We start from the raw sequence: 11,502 nt of genomic DNA on the forward strand, positions 1-11,502 counted from the left end.
CAACTGTACAACCCGGATTCCCACCTCACTTCTGAGCGTTCAGGAGTTTGCAGCAGGTTTCTCTCTCCTGCTCCTTTCTCTGTGACTCAGAGAGGAAGTGGTCTTCACAGCATCCAGCCCGTCATGTGCTGAAAACTTGCAGAAAAGTTCTTTTACAGATAAATAAAGAACCGCTGGTGTTTTGTTCTGTCCTAAACTTTACCCTAGCTTCATATTTTTGGAGGACGTTGCATTTAGTGAGTTTGTTGTTCGCCGCGCGAGTAGCAGACGCAGCTTATTTTTTCTGAGCTCAGAGCTCACCCTGCGTGCCTGTTACCAGGTAAGGGCAGGTAGGCTACAGGAGCAGCAGCAGTTAAAATACCWCAGAAACTCACTCAAATAAGCTAATTCTGTGACATTCTGTGTTTTACACTGGATTCTGTCCACGTTTTTCGCATCACGGAAATAATGTCGCCAGGCTGACATTGTAAATAAGAAGTTCTTCTTAATGTTTTGACTGGTTAAATAAAAGTTAAATAAAATTTTAAAATAATAATAATAATACATCCCTACGTAAACTGTGAACCTTGATCATTATGGTTTTATGATCGYTGAAAACCCAAATCGTAATCAAGATCAAAATCTGATTAATCGCCCAGCCCTAGAAGAGACTGCCTACTAGTTAATGATGAATTAACCTCTTAAAGTAACATTTACATCTTAAACCTGATCACACCCCTGGAGGTGGTACCCTTTACATCAGACATTAAAATGTAACCAACTGTGTTTACAGACAAAAGGAACACAGTGAAGACACACCGACTCTGTTCCTCTGTTTAAACTATATGGCTGCACAAAGTGTAAAATATAAGACAGGATAAAAAATTCAGTTAAGTCACAAAATTTCCTTCAGTAGCATATTGAGCGCGCTCAATAAAAAAAAGTCTCCCTGCACACATTGACAGCATAGCAGACATGTTTCATCTCAAGAGTGACAAACTGTTTTCTTTAGAAAAGGATCTTTACACTTTAATAGAAAAAAGCACCTTGTTTATCTTTAAATACTAAACATGTAATATGTAAAGAAACATGATTTACCAGTGGAGAACTATTAACCAGGTGTTCTGGAGCAGTTTTAGACAGAACTGGACCAAGACTTTAATCCCCATGCGGCAGCAGGACCTGCAGCCTGGTTTCTTGTGTGTCCGGGTCAATCAGGACACTGATGACTGCGGTCACCCCCTCCCCTCTTCTAACGTTTTATTCTTTTATTAAACCCGTCGGGAACAGAACCCYTCCCCCTCCCCGCTATGATAAAAACTTAATTGCGGTTCTGTTGGAGCTAAATATCCGMGCAGCTCCATTTCACTCCTAATTGACGAGTGATTAAGAGCGGTGAATGGTTCTGGCTGATGGGRGGTTGTGGGGTGGGGTTGACCTTCCCAGAGGTCCGGTTCTTTGTTGGACTCTTACCGTCCTGGAAGACCCGCTCCACGTTCAGGCCGTAGGTGGCGCAGGTTTCGTAGTAGGTGCAGCGTTTCAGGTCGTTGGAAAGTTTTCTGGCCCAGCTGTCGTCGATCACCCTCGGGTTGGTGGAGCTGATGGCGTCTGACAGGAAACAGGAAGTACTTCAGAAAACTCTTACATTTATAACAACTTCCTGTCAACACAGAGTGGACAATAATTCAGACGCATCAGATTTATAGAAAACGCCAACATAAAACCCATTAGAGGGACTCCAGCACCCTCTGCTGGTTCCTGTTTCAGTCAGTCCAGGTCCAGTCCCCTTCAGGTCCAGGGTTTCAGAAWCAAAAAGCATTGATCAGTTCTTTATCTGACCTGAAGTTAACAAAATTACACAACAGACTCCACGGAGTTGTTATYTTTTAAACAAAAACTCATCCAGAACCCTCAGTGGTTCTGTTTCAGTCTTTCACATGGACCCATAAACTTTTCTTTCCATCGCTGCTTCAGTTCATTGAGGTTTCTGCTCAGCTCCCTGAAGGTCCCACCACAGGGTTTCAGTCAGATTCAGGTTCTGGACTGTTTCAGAACCTTGATTTTTTTATCTTCTTTTTGGCATGTTTGATTGTAGATCAGCTATTGTGTTTGGTATCATTGTTCTGTTGGATCCAGATTAGTCCAAACTTCAACTGTCAGACTAAAATATCCAGATAAAGAATCGTGAGCCCAAACATCCTGAGTTAAACTGAACTAACCTTGGTTAAAAATACAAATAAATAAATAGTGATTTGGTCAGATTTTTCCACCTATTATCATTTGTGACAAAAGCTTTTATCTTTYACAATTAAAGAACAGGAGGATTTATTGTTCTGACGATCCTTTCAGAACCAACAGTTTGRTGTTAGTGACCCACAGTGGAGTCCTGACCCAGACTTTGTGACCCACAGCTCCAGAATCCTTTGGTCTTCCCAAATCATCAGCTCTCTACCACTATGTTTGATAGGAATGTGCATTTTAAACATAAACACTCTTTGAACTTCCACTGTGACCATATTTTCCACTTTTTGGTCCTTTCAAAATAAAAGATGACGGCAGAAACGTCTTGTTTTTGTTTAATAAATAACAGCATGGTGAAAGYTGTGAGTTTTTGTTTACATGAAGTTGARTCATTTCAGAACCTGGTAAAGAAGAAGTCWGGTTTAAGAACTGAAGGAAGTGGTCTTTCTTCATACCAGGACTATAAGACCCCACAAACAAATGCTGGAGCCCCTAACAGAGCCTCATAAAACCCGACAGATATGGATCAGGTCTGCACCAGTTTCATGTATTTAAATATGCAGAAAAACTGCAGATCTCCAGGTTGAAAGTGGTCTAAGATCTTGATCCAAAGTCTTGGTCTGGTCCTCATTTCTACAGATAACAGTTTTTAGTGAACAGGCCAGACGTCAAGCTGAGATAAATTCACAGTTACAGATCAAAACTGAAAGAAAAAGCAGCTAAACTGTTGAGAACTGTTGATCCAGAACCACTATAACAGATTACAGGAAGAGCCGGATCACTGGAAGGAAAACAGAACTGAAGACTGGATCAGAAGTTCTAACAGAAGTTCTAACAGAACTGAAGCATCTCAGAGTAACAACAACAAAACTAACAATGTTCCAGCTGTAATGACAGAACCAAACCAGCAGGTGGCAACAGAGCTTCAGCCAAACAACTGGAGCTCATTTTGACACAAAAGCCACTGAAGTGCAGAAAGTACAAGTTTAAGCCCCTTGATGTCAGAGTACAGTGATGCTTGGTGTGTTTGTGTCAGACCTTGAGTCCCGACCAGAACCAGCGGCAGGTCCGAGGTGTTCCTGAAGCTGGCCAACCGGTTGAAGTAGTGATAGACCGCCTGAAAGCTCTTCTCATCCTCCAAACTGAAGACGAAGATGACGGCRTCCACCCACAGAGCAAACTGCACAAAGTCCAGAACAAAACCTTAAAAACCATCCAAACCCAAACCAGACTGTCATCTCAGAGTTTGGCAAATACTGAGGTCAAACATGAACAGAAAAGAAGCTCAGCTAAAACGGACCTGTTCTTTATAAAAACAAAAATAAACTTTAGCTTTAAATCAGAATGTGTTGGAAAAAGAAAATCACCAGAGCATGAATTATTCATCAGTTAAATGTCTGACCTGACCCACTTCCTGCCTGTTGGTTCTTGTAGTCAAACAAAGCTTTGATGCAGACGTCCAGGTTTTCCTGTGTTCAAGTCTGAACCAGGCCATTTCGTTCTGGGTCTGGGGTTTTAAAGGACCTACCTGATGCTCCGGGGGTCCTCCTTCATCTCTGATGAGCAGCAGCTGACTCTGACCATCCACCACAATCTCTTTCTTGAAGCGTCCACCTGCAGGACACCAACACAACCATCAGATCAGCTGATGCTACAGGGTGGGTGGAGCTTATAGGTTGAACAAACTGGAGGGGGTGGAGTTAAAAAGGCGACGCAGGTGATGGGATGAAGGAAACAGACACAAAGTGTTTTTTTCCTGATTCTTCTGGTAATTTTTCTCTGATGTCAGATTTGTTAAACTACGACTAAAAACTGAAACTCGGCGGCTCCTCACAAACACCCGCCTGTCTCTGTCTGTGGGAACACACGGCTCTTCCTGAGGAGCAACAGGAAGTCTGCGGAGTTAAAAATAGACCCAGCTGATCTCTGAAAAGCGTGGACAAGTCAGGGCGAGCGTCTGCAGGGATGATATTGTGGAGGTCTGAAGGTCGATGAGAAACAGGAAGTGAAGCGAAATCTTTACTTTTTGACTGAAACGGATCAAATTTAAACCTGATGTAATAATGATCTTCACAAAAATGAAGCCAGAACATCGTAGTTGTAGTGCTGCACAGATTATTCAAAATAATCAATACCGTTGATTATAAAAAATAGTCACAGTTCATTTGTGTCTGCAATGAAATATGGCAAAATGGAAAGATGATCAAATTAAAGAGGCAAAAACAAACAAAAAAAGACAAACTTTCAAAAGTTGGCTTCATTTTACTCAGAGACTCAGTCATTCCATGGCAGCACAGCGGCAGTGAAAACATGAGGACCTGAGATGCCAACATGCTGAAGCTGAGATTAAGTCCTCTGCAGATGAGTACATTTCAGAAAGTTAGCTTTTTCTTCAGGTTGATGCTTCATAGTTCTTATTTTCAGTGACTGATCACTTCATGCTGTAGCCAACTGTCTATAARYTCAGTTAGCTTACAACACAAAACAGTGTTTGTTGGAAGCGGAGCTATCAATTTAGCTAATGTTAGCTAAAGCATCAAGTGCTGTCCTGTCTCGTCTTATTTGAACTTTTGGACTGCTCATGCTGGAGGACAGGCCGCTATTTTGAGTTATTTGTACATTAGCCATTTGTTTAAAAGACTTCTTGCAGTTTAGTTTGTATTAATTTTTTTATGATAACACATTAATGTTAGAAATACATATGATTAAGCTATTAAGCTTAGGTTTTATGGGTCATTATTTTACTTAGCTATGGGAACTTATGTTAAGGTAGAGAGACTGATAACAGGCTGACATTCTCAGGTGTGAGCAGGTGAGATGAGATGTGTRTTGGAGCTGCAACAGGAGCTGCGCACACAGGAAACATACAGATGGATGTTGTGACAGAAATAACAGTGACTAATCGATTAATCGAAAAAATAAGCAACAGATTAGTCGACTTTTAAAATAATGATTAGGGGCAGCTCTACATTTTTTTTATATTAAATAGATAATATACAACGTTCTGAACAGTGAAACATTTTTTAAATCAAAAATTGCATTTAAATTACTGATTGAAAATTCAAAACATTTGGAAAAACGTTCAGAACATCACAGAAAGAATAAAGCATCTGAGCAGRAACAGGAGGTAAAGTATGGATTTGTTCTGATGATGTAGCTGAAATATGGCTGGATTTGGGTCTATGTGTTCAACCAGAACCTTTTAAGAGTTGTCCTGGTGGCCTTCATGAAACCATCATTGTAAGAGGGAGTCAGTTCTTTTGTTCCTCAGCTCTGAGCTCTAATGATGGTGATGATGATGACCATAAGCGCTCCTCAACATTAACCTGTAATATGATTCTTCAGCAAAAGGTTTAATTTAAATATTTAAAAACACTTTTAATGGTCTTTATCATCCTGTTTTATTGTAGAAACATTTCCAGGAGAAACAGAGCAGTCAATGAAGTTGAGTCAGGGTGTTTAAGAGCTCAGAATAAAGTTCAGGTTCTAAAATACACTAAAACTACCGAACTGATCATTTTCTCTTTTGTATAACAGATTATTAATCTCAAATCAGAGGGATTATGTGATGGAGAGTAGCTGCAGCTCTGAACCTGAGCTGGTCTCTGTAAACAGACCCCTCTTTGGGTCTTCAATGATCTACAGACGGATCTATAGGCCCAATGGTCTATGGATTGATTGAGTTATTGATTTATATAGAGCTTAACAACCAACTAATGTGACCAAAGCACTTTACAGTAAAAATCATATCACAAGAAAAAGGAAACACAAAAATAACAATAAAAAATAAGGAAAAAAAATGCCACTATACTACATGGTATTAAAACCTTGTCTAAAGAAATAAGTCCAGAGCTAAGACTTAAAGATGCCTAGAAGGATGGATCTACAGGGTTGATAGATAGATCTATGAGTTTATTGATCTACAAGTGTAATGATCTTTACATGGATCTATAGGTGCAATGATCTATAGTTAGATAGATCTATAGGCGAAATGATCTATAGTTAGATGGATCTATAGATGCATTGATCTATAGTTAGATAGATCTATAGATGCAATGAACTACAGTTAGATAGATCTATAGGATCAATGAACTACAGTTAAATAGATCTATAGGATCAATGAACTACAGTTAAATAGATCTATAGGATCAATGAACTACAGTTAGATGCATCTATGCGGTGATAAATAGATCTATGACTTTAATGATCTATAATGTGATGATCTTTAGATAGATCTATAGGTGCAATGATCTATAGTTAGATAGATCTATAGGTGCAATGAACTACAGTTAGATGGATCTATAGGTGCAATGAACTACAGTTAGATGGATCTATGTCATGGATTAACAGAAGGATTGATGGATTCGAGGCTTCGGGGGTTTTACCTGCATCCACGTCAGCTAGTTTATAGAAGCAGCCCAGAAAGCAGGAGCAGAGGAAACACAAAGCAAAACAAGATAAAAGATGCAGCCAAAGTTCAAACTCATGCAGCAGTAAGAAAGAAGGAGAGGATGTCATCAGAACCAGCCTGGACCGGTCTACTTCTTCTCTTAGAGTTGTGGAAGGTCTCCTTGTTTGAGAATAAATCTGACAGTAAGCTCAGGAGACAAGGTTTCAGATCTCAGTTTTACCTCACAGCTGACCGGAGAGAAGCGTCTCATTATGAAGGCTTTTATTTCTGCCAGAACTGATATTTAAAAAAATAAAAAAAAACTAATAAAAACCTGAAGCTGTGTTAGTTTTAATGTTGCCTGGCCTGATATCTTGAAACATCAAATACAATAAGACATAAAAGGGTTAGTTCAGAAATAAACAAGTCAATAAACCTAAAGCTGAAGAACAAAATTATTTTAATCATCCTGGTTGTTAAAAATGAAAAATCTGAAACAAACTGTGTGGCAGCTGCGGTGGCAAAATTCTGGCCATTTTAAAAGTTGGAACTTTTTCATGGGGTTTACCAGGAAATTATGGTAAAAACAGGAATAAACCTAGAAGTTAAAGACTGAAGAAAGAAAGACCATGGATTTTAAATTTAGCTTTTGAAATGTATCTTTGCATCATTTTTAAATAAATATACTGTATAATGAGATGCAACAATCTAAAATATGATCAACTGACACTGGACACAGAGAAATAGTATCAGTTTGTAAATATTTTGTTGTTAAATTCAATTTACTGATATTTGCTGATATAATTTAAATTTATTTGAGGAAACACTAAATGTTTATATCTTTGTTAGGCAAAGAACCAGATACAAAGTTTACATAGAAAGGTTCCTAAATGTTTCTGCACGTTTGCARCCACTTGTGRCCCACCTAGACCAGGTAGGCCGGGTCCTTCTAAGGACCCAGACACTGAATTYGAACACAGCCCATGATTCATCCACACTTGTGCTCAGCAACAATAAATCTGAACTTCTCAGGATTTTTATTTTTTGCAAAGCAACAAATCTTCTCAGAGTTTGAATGTTTCTCTCAGAGAAGTTTTAACTTCAGGGTTTAAAGCTGTGGAACACAGGAGTGGAGGAGTCATGATGTGGGGTTTTCCTCACACAGAAGAGAAATCTAYCAAAATGGACCAAGAAACTCCAGACAAATCTTTAAAACCCAACTGGAGAGACTTTTCGAAATACAAAACGTTGCTGCAAAGTTTTCTTGTTTGGAACAACAGAACCTCTGAATGACGTTTGGACCCAAACCACGATGCAGTGGGTGATTTCCCAACCAGAACTCCTCTGTCTCCTAATGGATCCCATCTGTTGCTGATGAAACATTTTCTTTTCATCTTTCTCTCACATACTGAGCTGTGGTCCATGTGTCCGACGGTCCCTGAACTCGTCRTAGAGAACAGAAAACTCCTGAGAAAAAAGAACCTGCAGGTTTGGTTCTGGTTTTTAACAGTTCAGCAGCTTCTCTCTGCTCATTAAGGCCTGTGCTCCGTCCTGCAGRCTCAGAATAGTTCTGGTTTGTGGTCTGGTGGCGCCGTTTGTGAGCCACCAGTTCTCAATCAGCGGCCCTGGGAATCCAGGCGGAGCCGTATTTTTAGTCCTGAGGAATGTGCTGCTTCCCCCCCGCTTGGTTTGTATCCACAGTGAAGTCAGAAATTCAGTTTTTCTGTTCAATCGGTGTCCCTGAAAGGAACCAAGTCATTGGATTGAAGGGAGAGGAGTGGTTCTGTTGTTGAGGTCTCAGTACCTGAAGCCAACAGGATTTGATCATGTGACCCTAGTCTGAAGATCTGGTCCATGTCTGAGTTAAGTGCCCAGTTTGCYCTGTCCGAACTGCTGAAACCGTCTCTCATCGTCCCAGTGGCGTGCCAAAAATCCTGTTATAATGTTTTCAGTTTCAAATCTTCCTCTCCTTCTGGTCACAACCCTTTGGCAGAACATTTCACCCACCTCCACATAAGAAATTACTGTGTGATTTGTCAGAACTCTGTGGGCGTGTTTGCTTATGCTCAAAGTGCCCAGAGGATGCATTCTGCTTCAACTACTTGCTTCCAGAATGCGACTGTCGTACCTGGAAGCAGACATTTATAAAGATAATCAAAAACTCATGGAATCATTGTGCTTTAACCGGGACATATTTGGGGACAAATAACGGTAGATATCAGAGTTTTGTTTTTTCCAGAGTGTAGACCCCAACATGAAGGAACCCCATGTAGTGACATATACAGCAGAGGTTTCCTAGGAGCTCGGCAGAGTGCGTCTCAGGGACCGCATGTCAGACAACAACGTGACCGCACATCGGCTTCGGATCTAATATATTGGGCCTTTCACAGTTCGAAGCCAACAGTGGGCACTAGTCTCCAGCTGTAGGGTTTTTACTAAACTTTTTGAACTGTGTGCAGATTTGCGCTGTCTAACTTTAAAAATTCTGTAACGCTACTTTAGTTGTTTCATCAAGTATTGATCATCATTATCTTTACCAGCRGAGGGAGAACGCCATCTCAAGTCAATACAAAGCATTAATTACATAATTACATATAATACATAATTACAAAGCAGTCAGTACAACCATTGTAACTGAACAGCGCTCCCTCCGATAACCATATGTTCTCAGAAGCTATATACTCTAGCTCAGTGATTCCCAACCAGGGGTACGTGTACCCCTAGTGGTGCGCAAGCATATTACAGGGGGTACATGGAAAAATTTCCATGGTGTGTAAAAAATGTATAAAAATATTACTGAGATTTGTAGGGCCCTGTGATTTTCACAATGCAAAAAATGCAGAAAGAATCGCAGAATTGACTAAACAAAATAGAATCTAGTATAAAATGCGAAATCTCACGGAATTTGCTAAYTTGTGCGAGTTTCTGAGATATTCTGGACACTGCTGCTTCCTGTACCTGCCTTTACCTGGTTTATTCATTTAATTACTTATTCATTTTCAAGACAACATTTTTATCTTTATGTTTAATTTGAGTTTAAAATAATAAAATGCCTGATAATTCAATGTTCAAGTTAAAGGGATTACTGGTAAATAAATTATTTTCATTTAATAATCAGTTGTTGTACATTATAGTTTTGGAGAATCGTCATGACATTTGACTGAGGGGGTACTATGACTAAATGGCTCATGGGGTACACAAGTCTAAAAAGGTTGGGAACMACCGATCCAGCTGACTGTCCTTCTGTTTTCATTTAAGAGACAATTCCCACAATTCTTTGCATTTACRTGGCAGGAAGCAATTGGAGCTACRTCACTGGGCGACACTCCCAGTCCCAGCCCTTCTCCACCTGCGTACTTGTTGCGGTTCTGCTCGGTTTGGCCGAATGCGTCTTCAGGTTCCACCCACACAGAACCACACTCAGCCGCGCAGTTTGTACCTCCTCTACGATGGTTCCAGGTAGGAGCGAGTACAGCACGCTTACGATTTTGACGTCAGCAGAATGCTGCCCGTGGATTAGCTCTTCGATTGATCGACAGAGGAAAAGCGTTATTTTTGAAAACGTCCTYCTCAGGAAAGGCAGAACTTGCAAACGCTTCCTGGAGAGAGGTGAGGGAGACGAAGTCGAGCAGATGTCCGAACAAACTGTCCGCCCACGGTTACACAAGCACTTATAAACAGCACCGCGACAATAGATAAATCRATAAAATAAAAACCGAACGATGAAACCTCAACAGCTTTTGAACTGATCTGAGTTCTGTGGTCTTGTCCCTGAACTGACCTGTGGTCCCTGAACTGACTTGAGGTCCCTGAACTGACCTGTGGTCCCTGTAGCTTACTGAACAGTGAGCTAGTACTTGTACTGGCCCTTAAACTTGTCTGTGAACTGGTACCTGAACCAGTTCCCGTCATGACCTGCTCCTCTGTGGTCCAGTTCCTGAACTGGTTTCTGAGCCTGTCTTTACARGTCTTTACATTTTAACATTTGATTTAAAAACTATATTTCATCAATTCACCACTTTTTAAAAGCCGAACCAGATTCAGTCTTTCTCCTATAAAAACTGATGCAGGATCCAGAAAATAGCCTGAATTCTTGGGCGGTTCAGTAAAGCGGGTCTCTGTGGTTCTGTTCAGTCTTTAATAATAGATGRAGAACATGTTGGTTCCTTCAGGCAACAGGAGGAAACTCAGCTTCAGGTTTATTCAAAGGACTTAATAAAWATTTAAGCATTCAGGAGCAAGATGGGTTTTTGGTTGGGATGCAGATGGTTCTGGATGGTTTGATTTATTATTCTGGGTCAGACTTCGTTTGAAAGATGCTAAATTGTTAAAAAGTCCTGTTGGTTTCTGTTAAAAGTAACATTTAAAAGTTTAAAACAAAGACTGAAGAAACACTGTGATGTTTCAGTTAGGAGATTTGAAGACAAAAATACTTCATACTTCTTTATCAATCTGTTTGTGAACCTGATTTAATGCAAACAACGGGAGCTGTGAGGTAAATYTGGATCACGTAAACCTGTCAAATGGGTTCAGAACCAGATCATGGATTTACAGAGGGTTCARGGATTTTCTCACCTTCAGGAGACTCCTCCTGGACATATGTTCCTGTCAGGTACCGGTGGACCAGAGCCGACTTACCACTGGCCAGATTACCCACAATGCCCTGAGGGGAAAACAGAACTCATATTTAACAGAATGGACTGATTATACATTAGTTTTAATAYCAGAGTCACATCAGAAGATGACATCATCACCTGCTTCTACTCAGAACATTGTTAAACTTTTAGATTTTAATTTTTTACACCAAACTATTTGACTTTCTTTGAACTGAGAGGGGAAAAAATTAAGTCTGGTGAGCCACTTTAAAGGGATCCATGATTAGTTGCAACATT

At 40.2% G+C, this 11,502-nt stretch overlaps 1 protein-coding gene across 5 annotated transcripts in view; it reads right to left on the reverse strand.

Annotated features, from left to right (window-relative positions):
- Positions 1–11,502, reverse strand: part of agap1 (ArfGAP with GTPase domain, ankyrin repeat and PH domain 1) — a 117,496-nt gene that overhangs the window by 64,896 nt on the left and 41,098 nt on the right. For 3 of the 5 annotated variants that reach the window (XM_014008549.1, XM_014008547.1, XM_014008546.1), the window contains exons 3-7: positions 11,186–11,273; positions 6,606–6,620; positions 3,749–3,834; positions 3,259–3,400; positions 1,453–1,587 (exon numbers count right to left, since the gene is read on the reverse strand). In XM_014008549.1, coding sequence (XP_013864003.1) covers positions 1,453–1,587; positions 3,259–3,400; positions 3,749–3,834; positions 6,606–6,620; positions 11,186–11,273 — 466 coding nt within the window. The remainder of the gene's footprint in view (positions 1–1,452; positions 1,588–3,258; positions 3,401–3,748; positions 3,835–6,605; positions 6,621–11,185; positions 11,274–11,502) is intronic. The other 2 variants (XM_014008550.1, XM_014008548.1) reach the window with 1 other exon arrangement.

The sequence above is a fragment of the Austrofundulus limnaeus genome, unplaced genomic scaffold (genome assembly GCF_001266775.1).
Source record: "Austrofundulus limnaeus strain Quisiro unplaced genomic scaffold, Austrofundulus_limnaeus-1.0 Scaffold51, whole genome shotgun sequence".
Taxonomy (NCBI): Eukaryota; Metazoa; Chordata; class Actinopteri; order Cyprinodontiformes; family Rivulidae; genus Austrofundulus; species Austrofundulus limnaeus.